The 21,064-nt window shown below is 42.4% G+C and overlaps 1 protein-coding gene and 1 pseudogene across 1 annotated transcript in view; both read right to left on the bottom strand.

The window, feature by feature from the left end:
• Nucleotides 1-5,792: 5,792 nt before the first annotated feature.
• On the bottom strand, nucleotides 5,793-8,209 carry LOC147165534 (uncharacterized; annotated as a pseudogene).
• Nucleotides 8,210-9,906: 1,697 nt separating this feature from the next.
• The window catches only part of LOC147165207 (ephrin type-B receptor 1-like), a 298,813-nt gene continuing 287,655 nt past the window's right edge, over nucleotides 9,907-21,064 (bottom strand). Inside the window, exons 18-20 of the mRNA XM_086090150.1 lie at nucleotides 16,761-16,957; nucleotides 16,523-16,681; nucleotides 9,907-14,836 (exon numbers count right to left, since the gene is read on the bottom strand). Coding sequence (XP_085946276.1) covers nucleotides 14,725-14,836; nucleotides 16,523-16,681; nucleotides 16,761-16,957 — 468 coding nt within the window. The 3' untranslated portion in view covers nucleotides 9,907-14,724. The remainder of the gene's footprint in view (nucleotides 14,837-16,522; nucleotides 16,682-16,760; nucleotides 16,958-21,064) is intronic.

The following is a 21,064-nucleotide window of genomic DNA, read 5'->3' as shown; positions in this document are numbered from 1 at the left end:
GTGGAAGAAACACTGAGACGACTCCAATCCCGGTGGCATCCTTTCATGAGACAAATTGTTAAAAGTGAACTGCAGGACTACAGTGTTTGCAGCAGGTATAACAGTATGCCTACATCTAAACCTCCCCAGGGCACTCATGATCAGGACGTGACTGCTCCTGGTCAGGTGGTTTCGATGGATTTCACTGACATGATAAAACCAGTGTCAGGATACAGATATTTGCTGGTAATAGTGGACTCCTTTTCAGGATGGCCAGAGGCATATCCCTGTAAAACAGAAACAGCAAATATTGTGGTAAAACATTTGATTAATCATTACATACCATCACATGGGTTCCCTAAAAAAATTAGATCAGACAATGGAACCCATTAAAAAAAAAAAATCTACAAGCATTAGAAAAGGCATTGGGGCTAAAACACATTTGGTTCAGTGTATCATCCCAAGGACAGGTTGAGCGAATGAATAGAAATATTAAAGAAAAATTGGCTAAAGCACTGGCCTCATCAAATTTGAATTGTCTACAAGCTCTTCCTGTTGCATTAATGAATGTGCGAATGTCACTGAACTCAACTAAGGGTTGGACCCCGTTTGAATGTCATACCAACAGACCATTTCCGGCTCCAACAGCTCCATTGGAAGAGGCACACGTTCCAGGGCCTCCAGAACTCAAACAACTAACATTTACTTTCTCCCAGCTAACAGAAAAACAACTGGATGATCCTTCAGAAATAAATGATTGTGAATATGTATGATTGAAAGTGATTAAATGAAAATGGTCTGAGCCCAGGCGGACAGGACCCCACAAGGTGACGGAGAGGACATCTTCTGCAGTTCGCCTGCACGGAAAAGGCGATAGGTGGTATCACATCTCCTCCACCCGACCGGCAAGGACACCGGCTGGCGCCATTGTCCCTGCACCAGGCAATCACCCAACAACAACCGAGAAGCAAACCGGCTCCCACTGACATCGTTCTATTAAAGGTTGAGTTCACGGTATATGGGCAGAATAATCCCGGTGACTCATCCTGGGACCAGGCAGTCTACCCTAAGGTCCTGAAGAAGCCGACTGCGCCTTGGTTCAACTCATCACTGCAGAACGGGCGCAAGACCCTCCTCCCGTATCACCATGGCATTCCCGCTCAGACTTGCAACAGCCTCTCTCCTGGTTTTGGTGTGTCTCTCCTGGTCGTCCAGCTAACAAACACGACACTTTCGTCGATTCCTTCATGATCCTGCCCCGGCGGACATCTGGCACTCCATGGACAGGGGACATCCCTTAACTATCAATGTGTGGTACACATATGCTTACTCCACTGCAAAATCTTTTAATGAATCAAATTGTTCTTTAATGCCACATACTGCTAAACAACCTTCTCTCACTGCTAAAGGGATGTTTCATTGTTGCGTGCTTTTGCTTCTTATTCTACTGATAAGATGATAATGTACAATCTTTCCACACAACCCTTGCTTAATGTTGCGCCAGCCGTCTGCGACGATTACGCCGCTAGTACCTTTTTTTATTTTGTTCATTTCATGTGTCGGACTCTTTCGAGTCCGAAAGGGGGATTGAAGTCTGCCCAGATTTAGTCATAACTGTTTTAATTTCCTCATTTCCTCAGTAGAGCTTTGTTCTGTGGCTATATCCTCACCTTGAGTGATATCGCTATCTCTGCCAGGTGTAGTCATGACTGCATAACTTCCTCTATTCCTCAAAAGATCTTTGTTCTGTGTCTGGATAGTGTCCTTGGATGTTATCCTGCACGTCCGGTTAACTTTCTAACTGTTTACTGGAAACTTTGTGGTACCGCCCTTCAAGATAGTATAAGAATGTTGTAAGTCCTCTGTAACTTCGCACTTGTGAGATGCTACAGCCATTGTCTGTAACTCACTTGTGCCCGGATTATTCTGTAGAAATAAAAGCTTTGAAGGAACTGTTCATCGATCTCCAGCCTGTATTCAGATAACCAACATTCTCACTACCCGAAATTAAACGAACACGCGGAGGAAAAAGCTTATCCTCTAACATCCACCTGCAGTTGATGCAAAGTTAGCCACTGTGAAGTTGGCAGTTTGAAACACCTTCCACATCCGATCGTGTGTCCGTGTGTGACAATAGTTAACAGCTTGTTTCTGCTCAAAGAAAATACAGCTCAATCTAAAAATTAACATTAACTATGCAGGTTAATATGCAACATCAACTTCTAACAATAGAAATATACAGATACAGGAAGACCTCGAGTTACGAACGAGTTCTGTTCCTACGCTGGCGATGTAAACCAAATTTCCGAAATTGACATCAAAATACTTTGTATTAAAAAATAACTAAAATACATTCTAATGAAAAAATAAGGTACTGTATTACCATTACTGCTTAGGAGTGGAAGAAAAAGCCAAACATACTCCAGGTGCACACACACAGACAAACGCTAGCACTAGCTAAGCAGAAAAACTGGGGACAAAATGGCGGACGAGGGACAAAATGGCGACCGAGGCACGGCTGTCGTACAGTCGAAACATTCTAGGTTGAGTGCGTCATAACTCGAACACTCAATGGTTTTTTTTCCGGTTGATTATTTTTCAAAGCAAGAGTCATGGCCTAGCTGAATTATTTCTTTTTTTTTTCAGTTTCAGATCACACATCATTCTAATCAGATTTTCTCCTCTGCCTTGGATGAAGTTAACGGTGGTGTGACAATTACACAGCTAACACATATTTATGGCCCCGGTTAGCAATTTACAATAGTGCCTCTGCTGTTAATGTTATCTGCTTCATGTGAATTAATGGACTCAGTCCTGCGGATAATTTATTGATGCAGAATTCACATGCTTTCAGGTAATCCTTTTCTTTTATTCAAGAGCTATTAAATTTGACTCAATTTATTCTGCCAGGTTGATTCGGAGTGTTTCTGTTGTTTTTTGAGTGCTCTGTTGCATTATGCATTATGAGCATGCAACACTCAGGAGAAGCACTGCTATGGCAATCATTTGTGAAATCATCTTCACAGTTTGTAAACTTTGTCATTCATCCAAAAAGTGAGTCAAAAACAGTCACCCAACAAAACTCTGCATTAATTAATAATTCAGTCCAGTGGCATAGACACAGAAGTCATTATGGAGCTTTATTGCCCCTTTCATTATTTTTCAGAATGCATTAGTCTCAATTTTACTTTTGAAATGTGCTGTATGAATAAAGCTGCCTTGCCATAATATTCAGAGAGGCCTTGCACTCTAAACTGGTGTTTGGTGTTTAAATGATAATGTCACGAAACAGCAATGGATGCCAAGCTTGATGGCAGAAAGTCAGTCGTTTGAACCTTGTTGAAGTGCTTATCATCCTGAAAGGTGAAATTCTTCTTCATCTTTCTGGAAGAAGCCTGCAAGTTTTGTGCCAAAATTGACAGGTATTAATTCCCTCCAGCTTGGTGAAAGTCCCAGGCCCATCTGAAGAAAAATAGTCCCACAGGTTGATACGGCTACCACTGTGCGTCATGGTGGCAATTCCTTTGATGATGCACAATGTCTTTTTGCATATGTTAAAAAAAATAAAAAGGCAAAAAGTTCCCTATTTGACCAGAAAACATTTTGGGCGAACTATTTTGTTTCTCAAAATTTAGCCAGACTGGAGGTTTCTCTTCATAAATAAAGTCTTCCGTCCACACATATAAAGAACATTACCAGGCTTCTTCAGAGCCTCCCTGATCCGTTTTCTTTGAATCCGTCATGATCTGTGTTTTCTTGCTTTAGTTTTAGTCCACACGAAAGCCAGTTTCAGTGCATCCTCACAAGTTTCTTACCGTTCAGGCCGTTCATCCACATGATGGAACGGTTTCGGAGCTTAAACCAATCACTTTTGAAACCGGCCTCCAGAGTGGAAAGATTTCCAAACGCGCCCCGTACGCTTCTGTCTGGACACCATATGCAGGATACTCCTCCAGTGATGACGTAATAGTCGCAATAGCCTTTTTCTTTGTTTGTTTGTTTAGTTTAGTTTGCTTGCCTAGGCATGTTGTAAAAAGGAGACCAGTACAAAATTTCAGCACAAGGGGAAGATGGTATCACTTATTAAAAACAGTTACAACTTTGCCCATGCCTGGCAGCCATTGAAAAGCTAAGCATTTTTAGCATTTAGCTTCAAAGCTAGTGCTAATGCAACACACCAAATTAAACTAGATAAACTACTAAAGTATTATGTGAGTCAAACAATTGTATCTACAACACAGTGGACACTGCAAAAAACAATTGTGATATAAATTTTTGGTTTCTTACCTAAAAAATGTTTTACTTTTGGCTCTAGGAACATACAGTTTGCAACTCAGAAGCATGAATCTTCACCAGTAAGCTTAAATTGCAAGTGGGCATAAGTCAGGTTTCCATCCAATTGGTTAGAATTTTTTAAGCAAATTTACTGAAAATGCGCAAAATCAACATGCGACTTATGCCCGTTTCCATCTGTTCTTGTTTTGCGAATATTGAGAGGGGACTCTGCCGCTGTATGTGGCAGTATACACCATAGAGATGTGATCCACCAGTAATTTAAAAGAAGAAGAAGAAGACCAGGAAGCGACTGCGCCGTGCGTTGTGTGAGTTTTCTTTTGTAATTCTTGATAAACCGTAGTGTTTCTTTGCTCTTTTCCATTTAAAATAAAATTAATATTCTTCTTTAATTAATTCCAAAAAGATTTCAGTTTCGTCGTCCCCCAAACATACCTTACTTTATCGTCCGACATTGTTTTGTGACAAACATATGTGTGACGTAATATCCGGTCTTGCTTTTTTCCAGGGTTCCGGCTAATGCGATCCTCATGTATAAAAGGGGATCGTAGCCGGAACGGAGTCTCTCAGGACTTTCTCGCGCAAATCAACACAAGGGCTCTGAGTGACAAGCAATGCTGGCGGTCGTTCGGGACTCATAGAACCGTAGTTACATACGTAACTGTCGTTCTATTTCGTCAATCTCGACTGCCAGTTGGCGGTGCTGAAACAGCATGGAAGGCCGAATACCAGCGATGTCACGAAGACCCGGGAAACTGTACCCCACAGAGGGGCCTCCGCATGACCGCGAACCACATCCAGTGGATGAGGAGAGGTGAGATCCAAACTGTAGAATCTAGCGAACGTGCAAGGCGCAGCAGCCGCACATACGTCCTCCAAGGACACTCCTTTCAGAACAGCCTATGAGGTAGACACACCCCTGTTGGAGTAAAACGAGTGAGACGAATAGGGTGGTTGGCTTGAGAGCTAGACAAAACTTTGGGCACTAAAGCAGCATTTGGCCACAAAGTGACGCCTGCCCTGTCGGGATGCCAACAAAGGCATTCGGGGCAAATAGACGTGGAGCTCCCCCACCTGCTTAGCGGATGCTATCGCAAGTAGAAACGCCGTCTTGCAAAACAGCCAGCGAAGTTCCCTTTCGGTCAATGGCTCGAAACACAGTGCGTCGAGCACCAGACAAACGTCCCAGGCACGGACTCGAGGCGGATTCCTAGAACGAAGGCGAAGGGCACCCCTGAGAAAGGAGGCCACTAGGCTATGGCAACCCACAGACTTGCCCTCCACTGCAAAATGGCAGGCCGAAATGGCCGCCACATAGACCTTGATTGTAGAAGGGGCATGCCCCTTATCGTAAACAGATTGGATGAACTCCAGAACAGTGGGAATAGTGCACGTCACGGGATCCCTGCTGCAACTTGCACACCACACCGTAAACAGCTTCCACCTGTTAGCATACAGCGAACGAGTGGACGGAGCCCTGGCATTAAGGATCGTAAGCTGACCAGAAGATGAGCACTCAGTCAGCAACGGGTCTCGACCCTCAGCGGCCAGAGACACAGATGAAGCCGGCAAGGATCGGGATGCCAAATCTGACCCCGTTGTTGGGACAGTAGATCCAACCGGCAGAATCCACGGTCCAGAGGAGCAAAGACTGCGACAGAGAGGGAACCAAGTCTGGGCTGGCTAAAGAGGGGCCACCAGCAACAATGTGTGACCCTCCAGAAGGACCCTCTGAAGGGTCAGATGAATGAGGAGGAGCGGTGGGAAGGCATATAGCAGACCCCTTGGCCAGGGGTGTGCCAGAGCATCCTGGCCTAGCGGGCTGCTCTGTTCCCTCAGGGAAAACTAGCGGGGGACAGTGAGTGGACTCCTCTGAGGCAAAAAGATCCACTGTCGCCTTTCCGAAGCGACTCCAAATGGCGCTCACCACCTCCGGGTGGAGACGGCGGGAGAGGAAATCCGCTGACTGGTTGTCAATGCCCAAGAGAAACATGGCCCGCAGGTTGGCAAGACTGGGTGTGGCCCATCTGAGAAGCCTCCGTGAGGCCCGTAGCAGCTGGGTGGACCTTGATGTGATACACAGTGGAAGTGATGTCCGATCGTACCAGGACATGGCGCCCTGCCACAAAGGGCAGAAAACGAATAAGGGCCAGATGCACAGCCCGCAGCTCCAGCACAAGATGCGAGAGCACCCATGAACTGACTCTCGGAGACGCTTCCAACGGTCCAGCAGCGGGTTGAATCGGAAGCGGAGCAGCCACCGTTGCAATAGTCGCAGCGACAGCAGGCCCAATGGCACAAGTGTCGTCAGGGACGTTAACTTCCCCAGCAGATGCAGAAAAAGGACATACTGCAACATCCCATTGGCACAGAAGAGAGAGATGAGACGTAGCACATTATCGACCCTCCGTGGGGACGGTCGAGCAGTCGTGGAGGTGGTGTCCAACAATATTCCGATGAACAGAGTTGCTGGGAGGGAAAAAGAGAGGACTTCTCCAGGTTGATCTTGAGCCCAAGTCGTGACACATGCTGTAGAAGCGTAGACGTGTCTCGGATTGCCTGATCCTTGGACGGAGCGCATATCAGCCAGTCGTCCAAAAAAGGTAGCACCTTTATGCCCCTCGACTGCAGGGGTGCAAGTGCCGCCTTCACCACACGTGTGAACACTCTGGGAGAGAGTGACAGCCCAAATGGGAGTACTCTGAACTGCCAGTGGCAACCACTGTAGGCAAAGCGGAGAAACTTCCTCTGCTGAGGAGCAATAGGGACGTGGAAGTAAGCATCCTTCAGATCGATTTACGTGAACCATTCCCTTTGGGCAATCGTCCTCAACATGGCCGACGTAGTTAGCATACCCTGAGGTAACGGTTGAGACCTCTCAGATCTAAGATAGGGTATAGTCCGCCTGTCTTTTTTGGAATAAGGAAGTAGGGGGAGTAGAATCCCCTTGGATGAACGAAGGGATCCACTGCTTTGATAGCGGACTTGGCGAGGAGGGTCGCTAGCTCTTGATCCAGAGCTAGTGCCTTTTCCAGGTTGCTGATGAAAGTCTCTCTGACCCAGATGGAGAGAGGGGGCCAGCGTCAGAATTGAATCCTGTACCCATGAGACAAGGTTGAAAGCACCCATGATCCGAAGCGAGGGCAGCTCAGTAGAGATGACGAGGTCCGTATCCCCCCATAGGCCGAAAGGACAGCCCAGTACGCGACAGAGGGATGGCTGGGAGAGTGACTCCCCCCGAGTTTGATGATTCATCAAACTCGGGGGGAGTCGCTCTCATGAAGCATAGGGCCTGGCAAAGCTAGCAAACTTATGCCTCGCGTCATTAGCACGCACTGTGCGTTTCAGCGCTCCTGTCGCTGCTGAACCAAAAACTTGATCCGGCACCACAGAGAGGTGACGCAGTTCCTTCCGGGAGGGCTCTCGCAAGGGAGATTGAGCCAACCATACCCGACGGCGCGCTTGGATAAGCAAAGACATACTACGGCCATGTTCCCTCGAAAGGAGGGATAAAGCCCTCAGCGCCATGTTACAGAATGATCTCACAGCCTCTCTAAGGGCCTCCTCCGGGGAGATGATGAGTGAAGCCACAAAATACTCTACATTAGGTATACGGTCCAAACCAATAGGATTCAGAAACCGCATATTTGCCAGGGCACGGCCGTCCGCCGGGAGCTGAGGATAAACGTTAGAATTGGACCAGCAGGAATGAAGGTCTGTCAAAAAAAGACAAGATAACGGGATCCAAAAAGACTCAGTTGAGTAGTCCCTCGGAGAGAGGCCACACTCAGTAGGAGGCTGAGAAAAGCCAGAAGTGTCCAACTTTAAATGTTGGAAGGCGCTAAGCATAACACTGCACACCAATTCCCCTCCAGCTGTAAAACGTTCAGAAGGAGGAGAAGACGGGGCAGTGGAAACAGAGTCCATACCCGAACATGCCTCAGAATCGGCATCCTCGGCGACGTCGTCTTCTTGGCAGGGCAATTGGAGTGTTGCAGCCGGCAACACCAGTGCAGAGGCCTGAGAAACAGAAGGGTTTCGATCACCCAACTGCGCCTGTATTGCCATCACACTCACCGGCTCAACTGCAAGGCAATCTGTACCAACGGTACAAACAAATTCACAAGTGCTCACAGCAACACGTAAGTGAACATCTGTGTCATCATAAGCCAGCAGAAGTCATGACAGACAATATCAAAGCCATCAAACAACATCAAGGCAGCTGGCGACCTCACGGACGGAGCCGCATAAGTTGCGAGGCAATACAAGCTAGGAAAGGATACGAAATAACCGTACCAACACTAACGAGTTGTAATCAAAACAAGTCAAAATAACCGTAGGCAAGATGTCAACAGTCGCTAACATCCACCAGGCGTACTTACAAACTTGAAGGACGAACGATGAGGAGCGGAGATCATGTAAAGATGGAAGGAGAGCTCCAACCTCCATACATAAACACCAAAAGTCCAAATACACCGAGCCGTCGCAGCCAAGGGGGGCGGGGAACCCTGCTGCCCCAATCAACAAGATCACAAGCCACCAGCGACGGCGACGAAGAACGGCGATAAACGCTGTGAGTGACCGCGCAAGAAGGTCAAAGAGACTAGGTTCCTTTTGTACATGAGGATCGCGTCAGCCGGAACCCTGGAAATGCCCTGTTATGAATTCTTTCTGGAGTGACGCATGCGCGTGAGGGATTTTGGTGCCGTTTCAGCACCGCCACCTGGCGGTCGAGAGGGACGGAATATAACCATCACCAAAATTCGCATTTTCCTTTTTCCGATACACTTCAAAATTCACCCCCTCTAAGCGTAAATATTTGTTTTTGCAAATTTTGGGCCCTTTTTCAAATTTCCAACACATTTCTTGAAAATTTGAATAAAAATGGGTGGATGGAAACCCAACTATAGACTGTAAGTGATGATGTCACACCAGCTCATTTCTGATTGGTCAAACTAAGAGTGTTTCAACTATCCCTTTGTTACCCTACATGAAGAAGGGAGTTTGCAGTTAAATTTTTCGGCCATATGTGGTGGTAACGATTCGAAATTCAATCTCCTGTATTGAGCAGCTTTAAATTAACCCTGCTCGCTTTACCTTTTTCCCTGCACTTTGGTCTCCAACACCACGAGAAATCTGACATAATTCTTGCATTCATTTTGGATGGCTAGTAACTTCTCTGAAATGTGTCTGTAGTTCCATAGTTTTTTTTCCATAGGATTTTTTTCCCCCTCATGCTCCATCGTACATTGTAAGGAATGTAGTGTACTTTTCTCCTGATGTACTTTTAAAATTAAATCTTTGTCAGATTTTTCTGTAGGATGCAACTGTGTTATTATTTGGGGTGAATCAGTCATTTCAGTTGGTCCATGTTTACTTTACACTAAATACTGAAAGTTTTATGTACATAAAGTAATATCATTAGTTTTAGGTCATTATGCAGTTACTTTAACATAGTGTTATAACTAACTGTTTCTTCTTCCATTGACAGAGCAAACGCAATAGATTAATAGCAATAGACACTATTCCTCTTTCTTATCTTTAATTTTTATTTTTGATAAACCATGTGGTCTAAGCAATTGTGACACACACACACACACAACAAATGAAATCATGGCCCAGTTTCATGAAAAATGACAGCTTGATTGACTGTTTGGTTTATTGATCAACAGTGCATTACAACGGTATGCTTCCAAAAGCTAACATCTACAAATCTGCACTCACAAAACATATTTTCAGTACACTTAACAGCACACAAAGTATAATACAGCCACACACACCTCCACACACCCTAATAATACACAGGTGTGCGCATACACCCATTATAGCGTTAATATAAATTACAGGATTGAATGATCAGTACCACTTCAAACGGTATTGCAGGTAAACATGAAGACTTTTAAATTAGAAACCAACAAACAGAGTCAGTGCATCCTTAATATTTTGAACAAGAAATAACACATTGTTGGAATAAATAATCAAGAAGGCAAAACACATCCAGAGAACATGTTTCATCATACTGGTATTATTATTATTTTTTAAACACACTGAAATAAAACAGTCCAAAAATGAAGACCGCCTTTTAGTGGATATCACTTTAAAAAGGAGCAGCTGAGATGAATGATTACAGGTCGGTGGCTGTGACATCACAGATTAAGAAGACCCTGGAGCATCTGATATTCAGGAGGTCAAAGGTCATTCATGCGTCCTCTCTGACCTTGTGGATTGACTACCTGATTGAATGACTTCAGTGTAATTGTTTTGGCACCCTTTTTTTCACACTGCGCACTTAAGAGTTCTGTCAGCATTTTATTGATGCATCTAATTTGGTGTGAACTCGGAACTCTACAACACGTACCTATAGAACTCTGCCTGGCAACATGTGACAATACAAACGTCACCTGGAGAGAAAAAAACAACAAACAATCCTGTCGAGCATTCATGTGCCTGTGAACTTATTAGTAGTATTCTTATCATTTGAGAGTACTACATTGCTGATGGAACAACTGGAAGATTTATTTCACTTTACCCTCTTCTCCTGTATTCATGTTCTTTACTTTCCATTTCATCTCAGCATGGCATCATAAACTGTCAATTCCAGACTAGCAGGGAATTGTCTGAAAAGAGCCTAGAGGGCTTACCTTTATCCAGTTTTATGCTAAGAGGGTATAGAGGACTAAAAATGCCATAACTAAAAATAAATAAATTGTTTGAAAAGTGTGAAAATAAAAACGGATATAAAAAAAAATACAAAAAATAAATATAAATGGCAACAAAAACAACAAAATATATAAATAAATATCTAGAATATATATAGATGGCCTATGAATGTGGTGGTCATGGCTCTGGGTGTAGAGACGGTCATTAAGTAACCTGAAGGTCAGCTGTTCGATCCCCGCTCTCCCCAAGTCACGTGTCGTTGTGTCCTTGGGCAAGGCACTTCACACATATTGCCTCCAGTATTACTCACACTGGTGTATGGAAGGTGCGAATGTTTGGTGGTGGTTGGTAGGCACACACTGGCAGCCACGCTTCCGTCAGCAAGACCCAGGGCATCTGTGGCTACTTAAGTAGCTTACCGCCACCACAGTGTGAATGTGTGAGTGCATGAATAATGTATCCATTCCATTGTAAAGCGTCTTTGAGTGTCTAGAAAAGCGCTATATAAATCTGATGCATTGTAAGAATAAATAAATAAACGAGATAAAAAAAATTAAATAAATGTTGAAATAAATACAAAAATAAATACAGAAATAGGTTTAAATATCAAGCAATAAATAAAAAGGCTCTGCTCACATATTTATTTCATGCTGCATGAAACCTGTCATGAAATGTTATTCCAATGAGAGGACAAGTAAGTCTCGCTAGCTTGCATGGTGAGCTCCAGCAATGGACGACTATCTTGTCCACTGTCACCACAACTTGCGACTTGCAAGTTGTTCGACAACTTCACAAAAGTTCGTGTAAACAACAAGGTCGATTGTTTCTTTCGTGTGTGTGAATTCTCCCTTGCTGTGGAACGGACAAAGTCGACATACAGACTGACATGTCTATGGGCGAATAGGTAAATAGTTCAACCCAAGACAGACTTAGGACCACCACCTCATTTGAATAACATTTCATGATAGATTTCATGCTGACAGCGTCTGCAGCCTGAAATAAATACATGAGTACAGAGCCTTTTTATTTGAGTGACATTTAATTCTATTTGATTTCTAGTTATTTTTTTTATTTTTTTTACTTTCATTTATTTATTTATGTGTACATATATATTTTTTGTTTTTATTTATATTTATATTAATTTTTTTTAATTTAATTTTTGAAGTATATTTTGTATCCGTTTTTATTTTCACCTTTACCTCTTTATGTATTTATTTTTAATTTTGACATTCTTGGCCCACCATAAAGAGTTAGGCTTTGACTTTCTATGTTAATTGGCCAAACATGCTGTTATACATCGGCCACATCTGCAAATTTCAGGATTAGACATCAAGCTTCACAAATTACAGTAAAGAAGGTGTTATGACTTAAAGTGTTCTTAGAAAATAATGTCAATACATCATGTTTAGACTATGGTGCCTGACATTCAATTTTGTTGTAACACTTTTTCAATTGAAGATCATGTTTACACGCGAACACAACTCCCCCTCGATTTTCCTGAGACATTCTGTTACTTCTGTTGAAGCAAAAATCTTGAAGTCATTTCCACTAACATGGTGACGTGAGTTTTGAAAGCTAGTATTTTAACGTGCGAAAAACAGGCAAGTCACACTGAACTACAGGATTTATATTTTTGCAAGCTTATTAGCACCTTATCTCAGTTTGTTAGCAAACCCTTGAAGCAATGCGGAAAGTGCTTCCCCAGAGTTGACGCACCACTGACACTCTCTCAGCTTCTATCAATGAATTATAGACTAACTTTTGAATATTCTACGGTTGCCAGGCAACACATGCAGATTTGCTGAAACCAGTGGAACCATGTTTCAGTTAAGAGTGGAAGATGGACTGATTCTAATATTTGCAAAATATTATCAAGGTCACAAATAAATTACTAATAGCTGTGAAGACCATTGGTGCTTGACAAAATGCACATTTCAGCCATGCACAAGCAAATCCTATTCAAAATAACGACTTAACACTTCTTTCACAGAAAACGGAAGAAAATAAAGTTGGACTCGCCTTTGATCTGAAAAGATCTGAAAAGTTAGGATTTTTATATCGTTTCAAATATTCATGTCAGTGGTTGCTTTCCAAAATAAGACCACAGGCAGTTCACCTCATATGATTTCTTAATCATCACTGTCAGAACTGACCAATAAACCCGTCGGGTGAATATTGAGTAGAAAATCAGACTGATGCAAAAGCTGGTGCAAAATGATCATCACCCTTTGGATGCCATCCATACAAGTATGGAAGACTGGACTGATGTGCTCAGGTGTGAAATGAATGATTGACCTCATGTCATGTGTTGGTTTTGCATCTAAATCACATGATTATTATTTTTACTACCAACTGCAGTTTGTGCACAACAGGAAAATCTTGTTTAGGTTATTCTCTCTTGAGACATATGGAGCCTTATTTTCGTTTCCACTGCAAGTCTAGCACAAAGCACAGTCTAACTGTGTGCATGGATAGAATTTTCTTTCTTTGGGAATTATTTTTATAGATTTTGCGCAAGTAGAATTGGGCGTAATGGGGTGTTTGAGCTGCTGTGAGCCTTTGTGGGATGGAGCAAAGCATTTCCCCTGCTAATCGTAGTGGCATTCCTCATTTACATTCAAATCAGGGCGGTCGGAGCTCAGTACGCCCAGGTACGCCGGGCTTCACATTGCGGAAAGAGAAAGCAGCTCAATGCGCCGGATCACCCAGCATATACCAAATTCACAAACATGCTAGACTGTAGGCTTGCCCAAACACGAAAATTAAGATTTTCTCGTTTTTAGGCTGAGTGCAGTCTACGTTCTGTTACCAAATTTCCAGATGCGCTGCGGGCGTGGCAGATGTGTCTGTCAGCTCCACCACAGAGGCGCAACATGGCCTTGTATTGTATTGAATTTGACATTACTCTTTCCCAATATGGACTTCAGAAATTATATTATTACATTATATTATATTGAGTATTTGTGCTGATTTTAACAACACTTATTGTAAGTACCCGGAATGAATGATCTAAGTAAGCCAGGCATTGTAAACTCACTGCATGGAAGATGTGAGCTACTCATCAAGTTACCAAAAGTACCAAGACAAATGTAAAACCTGTTTGTTAATTAATGCATCAAATTTGTTTCAGTGAAAAGTGTAAGAAGTTAATTGTGAAGAACAGATATCACAATCACAGTCAAAAGACAAATTAGCAGAGAGGAAATAAACACCCCATATCATAATATCTACAGATTCTTCAATATGAAGATAAGATCATCACAGTCTCACTTAAACTTGAGTTCTCCTGTATTCGGTAGTGGCAGTTGTCACTGAGACCATGACGCAGACGTTTTCAAATTTTTACAAAAGAACCACTGAATGGGCTTTTTGGGCAGTTTGTTCACACAGTTATTTTTTCAAGAGAAGGGGTTGGTACAATGGCTGCTTAAGGTAGAGCATCATGTCAAACTGTTCTTGAATCATATTGCCAGGTTGGTAAAGATTGTCTTCTGGATGGTTGGAAATGGGCTTTTATGATTGCAGTCCATTCAGGTCAGAGCAGATCAGGTCTTGTAAAGAGAAGATACCGGTACTTGTCCTTTTTTTTTTCTTTTTAAACCACTTAAAGAGTTGCTGGCCTTGCATTGGCCCTTGCAAATGTGCAATTAATCACTTCCAAGTGGAAATTGATCTTGGAAGCTAAATAGAATAGCAGAGTCTAAGGAAAGGAATGGGACGTACACATGTGTAAAAGTAAAGCACACCACCTTTGCCTGAAGACTTAAAAACAAACCAGTTTGAATGTCGCAATTATACAGATTCAGTAGGAGACTGATCATCCATGTGGTGCCTCATTGACTGAACACTTGTAAGGATTTTCTTCTGGTGTCCGGCTAGAGACACACCAATCCTCTGGAGGTCTCTGATAAAACACAGGAAAAAATATATGTGAGTTTACATTTTCAATCTGACAAATATTGAGGCACATATTGATATAGAGAACATGTTGAACACCGCCCCCCCCAAAAAAATCAGCTTGGGACAAGCACCAATAGGAACTTCACATGTATTTTGATTTACACAAGATGTCTTCAAATTCTACCAAAAAAATGACAATATCTGATGTTTAGGCTTATTTGTGTTGACATATATCATATAAGTATCAATAAATGTTATACATGTATTACATTTTTGCCTGAAAACACCAGCCATAAAAAAACAAAATCTCAGCAATTTCGGGTTCAAACCATCATGTCTTCAATCCCTAGTTACGCTAGTTATTACAGCACACACAGGACGTCCACAAACTTGTTTTCTAGGTTTGGTCATGTGACTTTCCGCAGCAGCAGCAAATAGAAAACTAAGTCCCTAGCATTGATAATACATTTACCCCCACCACCTCCACACACGCTGAGTTGAATACCCTTAATCCATTATTAGCTAAATCACTGCTTAAGATCTATCAGAGCAATGTACTGCAATTAAGTTACTTAACTGTACATTTAGCAGTATGTTACAATTTTATATACATTTCATAAAAACATTTAAAAACGATATCGGGCCAATACCAAGCCTTATTTGAAGGTATTGGTACTTAATACCAAAGATGACAAATTAGAGTAAAATAAAATTGTCATTAATTTCATGCAATTTTAAGGAAAATGCTATATTGGGAAATATTTATTTCTGTAAAACTATCTGGCATTGTTTTTCTTTTGAAATTTGATGTTTGAAAAGTACTACTTTTATCGGTGCTTGGTATCAGTGGCTACTCAAGAGATGAGTACTCATAAGTCCGAAAAAAAAGTGGTATCAAACATCCCAAAAAATCTATAGACTATGAGACTATACATTATATAAGCACAATAAACACATTTAAATCATAATGAAACGTTTTTTTTAAGTGGGGTTGCCAGTCTGCATTGTAGACTACATACTGTGAGGCAGTCAACAAACTAATCAAATGTCACTCTGAGGGTTAATAGTAATACATGTTTCCCAGAAACATTGTTTCTCTTAAATGGTTAAATAAGGGGGCCATGAAGATTGAAGAACAGAGGAAAGGGAGCGGAGGAAGGAACTTGGATGGATGATTTTGACCTGAAATTATATAAAGGTATCCTTTTTTTTTTTTTTTTTTACAAGTATTAATACTGCTTCTACTACAACATATTTTTTCAAATTTTTGAGATTTCAATAATAATAATAATAATAATAGACTAATTCCAAGTATAACTATTAGAACAATTCAAATTCCCAAATTTTCCTATTTTACAACAATACAGCAAACAACAGCAGAAGCAAACACATGAAATATGAGCTTAAGCAGTAGATAATAGCGCTGCTGGAACCCAAATGAATAATCATTATTTTGAAAATAGAGCCATTCACCAAGTGTTATGGCAGTTTGCACCATGATAACAAAAGTGAGCAGGAATAGAACTTGTCGGCAGCCAGGGGGGTGGCTCTGAATGGCAGACAGATGCACACATGGAGCAGCCAGCAGCCTCCTTGCCAGATCTCCAGCTAACAAGATGCACACTTGACACGGGAACAATGGGAGTGAGACTCATGCAGAGAGGAGAAATGCTGAAAAGAGAAGGCCTACTCTGCAGTGATTTGAGTGACGAGTGGCAAGGAGGTGAAGCCTGATCCCAGGAAGGAGTCTCTGTACTGGCTCATCTTAAGTGCAGCCAGCCAGTCCTCCACGGAGCTCAACCGGCTTAGATCTGGCGCACCACGATCTAACAAAGGATGATGGGAAGGACTGGCAGAGGAGAAGTATAAGAAAATACATTTTTAGAGGCGTTTGAAATGTTTCATACTTCCTTTAAATTTCTCCTCACCCTGGCGCAACATTGTTGGTGCCGGCTTTCAGGGATGTGGGGTTGCGTATCATTTTGTCCAACATGTTGACAACATCGGGGAACTTTGGTCGAGCGTTCCTGTCTTTTTGCCAGCAGTCCAGCATCAGCTGATGGAGAACTGTTGGACAGTCCATGGGAGCTGGCAGTCTGAAGTCCTGCTCAATGGCGTTTATCACCTTGAAAATTTAGACACCATGTTAGTGTTAAGTTCTGCCTGATGTTCACAATAATATGAAGGGCCACAACAAAGGATTGCAAGTTGAAGTCTTGGTTTAAAAAGTGTTATATTTTGTACATTTAACCAGATGGCCTCACCGTTACTAAATACCAAACCAAATTAGCAAAAAATAAATACATACATACATAAATGAACAGCTCTCTCACAGCTGTGTATGGATTCTCACTGTTTGTTCACCACAAAAGAGCCGTTTCGTTTGCAAATGTCACAACACTAGTTTAATGCCCTCTTCACACGGAAGCAAAGCCAGCTTCATTCCTCAAAAGAATCTTGTACACACAGGAACGTTTCAAGACATGCGTGTGTCCAAAAGAAGACTGAGGGCGTTTAACGCCACATTACTCCTCCCAAGAAACGTTTCTCCTATACATTTGCTAGCCTACGAGCTGTACATGTCTAATCTGTACGTATACGTATCGTTTATACAGTAGTCTGCTCGCGAGATGGGAGGAGTAAGGGGCGCCCTGTCGCTGCAACAGCTTGCATGGGCGTGTATGGGCTATCGGCTATCCAGTAGTATATACAGAACAGTGAGACAAACACAGGAGAAGTGACAATGGCGAGTGATTCTAGTACAACAATATCATGCAAATATATTTTGCTGTAAAAGCTAAGGAGGTTGCGCAAAATGACTACGACACAGCTATCCGCCATTGTTGACAGACTGGCGGTTCGCGCACAGTCACGCGAGAATTGGAGCATACGTCATCAAACTGCAGGAGTATCCTGCATATGGTGTTCACATTGGAACGTTTTGAAATCTTTCCACTCTGGAGCCTGGTTCCAAAAGTGACCGTTTCAAGCTCCAAAACGGCGCCGCTGTGTGGACGAACTGCCCAAATGGAAAAAAAAATTTTGCGGATACATTTACATACACAGACGGAAGCAAAGCCGGCTTCGTTCCTCAAACAAATCTCGTACACACAGAAGCATTTCAAGACTTGCGTGTGTCCAAAAAAAAGACACTGAGGACGTTTAATGGCTGTAATGTATATGCCACGTCTGGAGTGGCGCTGTAGAGCAACCCCAGGGAATTAACGAAAAGCGTAGAAGAAGAATCAGCGAAGAAGACAAACACTTTTTTTTTTCTAACTCTATTGCAATCTACATAACAAACATGGCTTTGCATGTATCGAAACAACATGAAAAAGACGAACACAGGAGAAGTGACAATGGCGGGTGATTCAAGTACAACACCGCTTGTTGAACGTGGAAATAAAGAAGCAAAATATTTTGCTGCAAAAGCATAAGCAAGCTAAGGAGACTGCTTAAAAAACGACTACGACATGGCTATCCGCCATTGTTGTTGACAGACTGACAGTTTGCGCACAGTCACGCAAGAATTGGCGCATACGTCATCAATCTGCGACAATGCGTCGTCATCGAGCTGCGACCATTATGTCATCACTGTAGGAGTATATGGTATATGGCATATGGTGTCCAGACGGACGCGTACCGGGCGCGTTTTGAAATCTTTCCATTCTGGAGCCCGGTTTCAAAAGTGACCGGTTTCAAGCTCCAAAACCGCGCCATCGTGTGGACGAACGGCCTAAACGGTAAGAAACTTGTGAGGATACATTGAAACTGGCTTTTGTGTGGACGGGGCCTAATATACCACTTGGAGGTTGACTTCTAAATTAGTTACATTGGTAAGTAAATCAAGACAATGGAATACAGCTGCTTGAGAGATTGAGCTGCTGATTGGTTGGAGAGGGCCAACGGCTAGGGGCGTAATACTAGCTAAAAACGCATGAAAAGTAGGAGTTCTGCTCTCTGTAAACATATACAGTATTTTAATAGAGCTGAGTTCCTAATGAAGTTTCATTCACATATTCTCTGTTTCTGTCTGCTGTCGGACAATGGAGTAAGTTTGAAATATTGAGTGAAATGTTGCCCAGTAAAACGACCTTTTACCCATCACCATCTCAAAGTCATTGTCATGGTCGCTGCGGCTCTATTGAAATGTTGGTAGCAACAAAGTCATATGGAAACGTTGGGCAGCAGAACTGTTCTAAGGGAATATGCAATATGATTTGGTAGTGTCACATGGGGCATTGTACCAGATACAAGCAGAGATGAAGCAGAAAAGTGCTACAGCGCAATGTTGCACATTGAAGGAAGCTGAAAACAAACATACATGTCTGTATAACCTATTTTCATTTACAACCCCTCTGCGTTTAGATACAAAGCAAAGAGAAGCCGAGGAAAAATCTTTTTCCAGGTCAATATCAGCTCAAAGCGCAAGAGCCCCTATTTTTGTTCCAGACACAAATCTAGCGCACAGTGCGTGGAGCTTTCTTAGTTTTGGTATTTTCGTAGACACTGCGCTGGTCTAATTGGGCATAATGGGCGTTTGCGCCTTTGTGGGATGGTACAATGTGTATTTTCAGCCAATCGTAGCAGCACACCCGTCGCTATGGGCTAGGGGTCCGTGCCCACCCACCATGATGATTGTGCCATTTGAGGCATGGTTTCCTAAAAATATTTTTTGGGATTATCATATTTTTCATAGTAGCTAATTTTGTGTTTTAAAATACTAAGGTTGAGTTTATCAATAAGACATTAAAAAATATGAATAAACAGTGGTGTGATTTTGTTTGATTGATGGCCAGTCAACTGCAACAGCCAATCAGAGCCTTACTGAAAATAATGTTAGGTACGCTGACTTATACGCGACTGATGCATGATGACATCAACGTCAATTTTGGTGTGCAAGAGTCATGTACATTTCTCAAAGTGAAGCTGCAAGTTTTTTTGTTTGGTATTGTGTACTGTGGCAAGACATGTCTGTACAACATGTACGTAGTACTGCAAGTGGGGAGAGACATACTACATTCGTGTCTGCAACTAAAGAACCACTTGAAAAATGAAACCACGGGAGCCGCATATCGTTTGTGTGGGCATCTAAATTGAGGTTGGATTTTGCTTTTCTTTTTTTTCTGCTGCAGACACCATTCAAACAGGTGGCCCATTCAAAGCGATATGTCAGCGCAGCCGCCATGTTGGATGTGGCAATTGTATTCGCCATTATATCGGCATATAATTAGTAAGATTGAGTTAGAATATGATAATACAATCAAAGGTAATGGTTCCTTATTAATTCAATGAGTTTTGGCTTGATGATACATACATCTCCAAGGAGAAAGTGAACAAGGCATCTTTATAACTTCACTTTGCCTCATCCAATACGGCTGCAGCATCAACATACTCACGACAGCGTCGCCGTCTACTGTATGTGTATGTACTGCAAATGCTGTTGATGATAATACTTGTCAGCAGGCGCCATTCAATGGATAGATGCATGGCAGTGCTACGTGAATTTATCCAGATAAATGGGGCAAGTTAATGCTGTCTCTCTAGGGTATACATAGTAATTGCCCCTCCCATGCATTTCATGTGACCCCTTAAGCCTGGGCTCTAGCGATGGGTCCCTCATTTGTAGAGGGAGGAGGACTCGGGCGTTGCGTTAACACAAACAGGCTTGTGCGATCCGTGCATGACAATGGGCAGATAAACTTCAAGATATCTCCTTGCGGATGATGTGATAACCACCTTACACCACGAGGTGTGTTTGCTTAAATCTGTGGCCGTAACATTGTTAACGTCAGTTAAGTGCAATCAACATGTTGCTTCCCAATAATCAGAATAGCCAAGTATATAAGAACACACAAGCAATTCATCTTCACAGTCACAACCTGTCCAAAAAACACAAAAAATGACAATGAGCAACAGAGGGAGATAGAACGGAAGCCTGGCAGTTTGCTAATCAGCACCCCAAGTTTCTTAGATGGACCAAAAAGAGAGATATGAGGAAGGAGGAGGGAGGGACAAAAAACAATGCCCAATCTGTAATTCAATTTTGAACATCCAATTTCTTTAGTGCTTGTCATCTTCATGGTTGTGGGTGAGCTGGAGCCTAATGCAGCTGACTTTTTGTGAGAAGCAGTGTACATTGTAACATGAACATTAATTGTCCATTTCAGATTTTCCCTCTTGCTCCAAATTATTTATATATTACTTCAAAAACAAGAAACAAGAAACAAGA

This window comes from Leptonotus elevatus, chromosome 11 (assembly GCF_054856555.1).
Source record: "Leptonotus elevatus isolate MCC_2025b chromosome 11, RoL_Lele_1.0, whole genome shotgun sequence".
Classification (NCBI taxonomy): Eukaryota; Metazoa; Chordata; class Actinopteri; order Syngnathiformes; family Syngnathidae; genus Leptonotus; species Leptonotus elevatus.
Note: the sequence above shows the minus strand (reverse complement) of the source record. Positions and strands in the feature narration are given on the sequence as shown.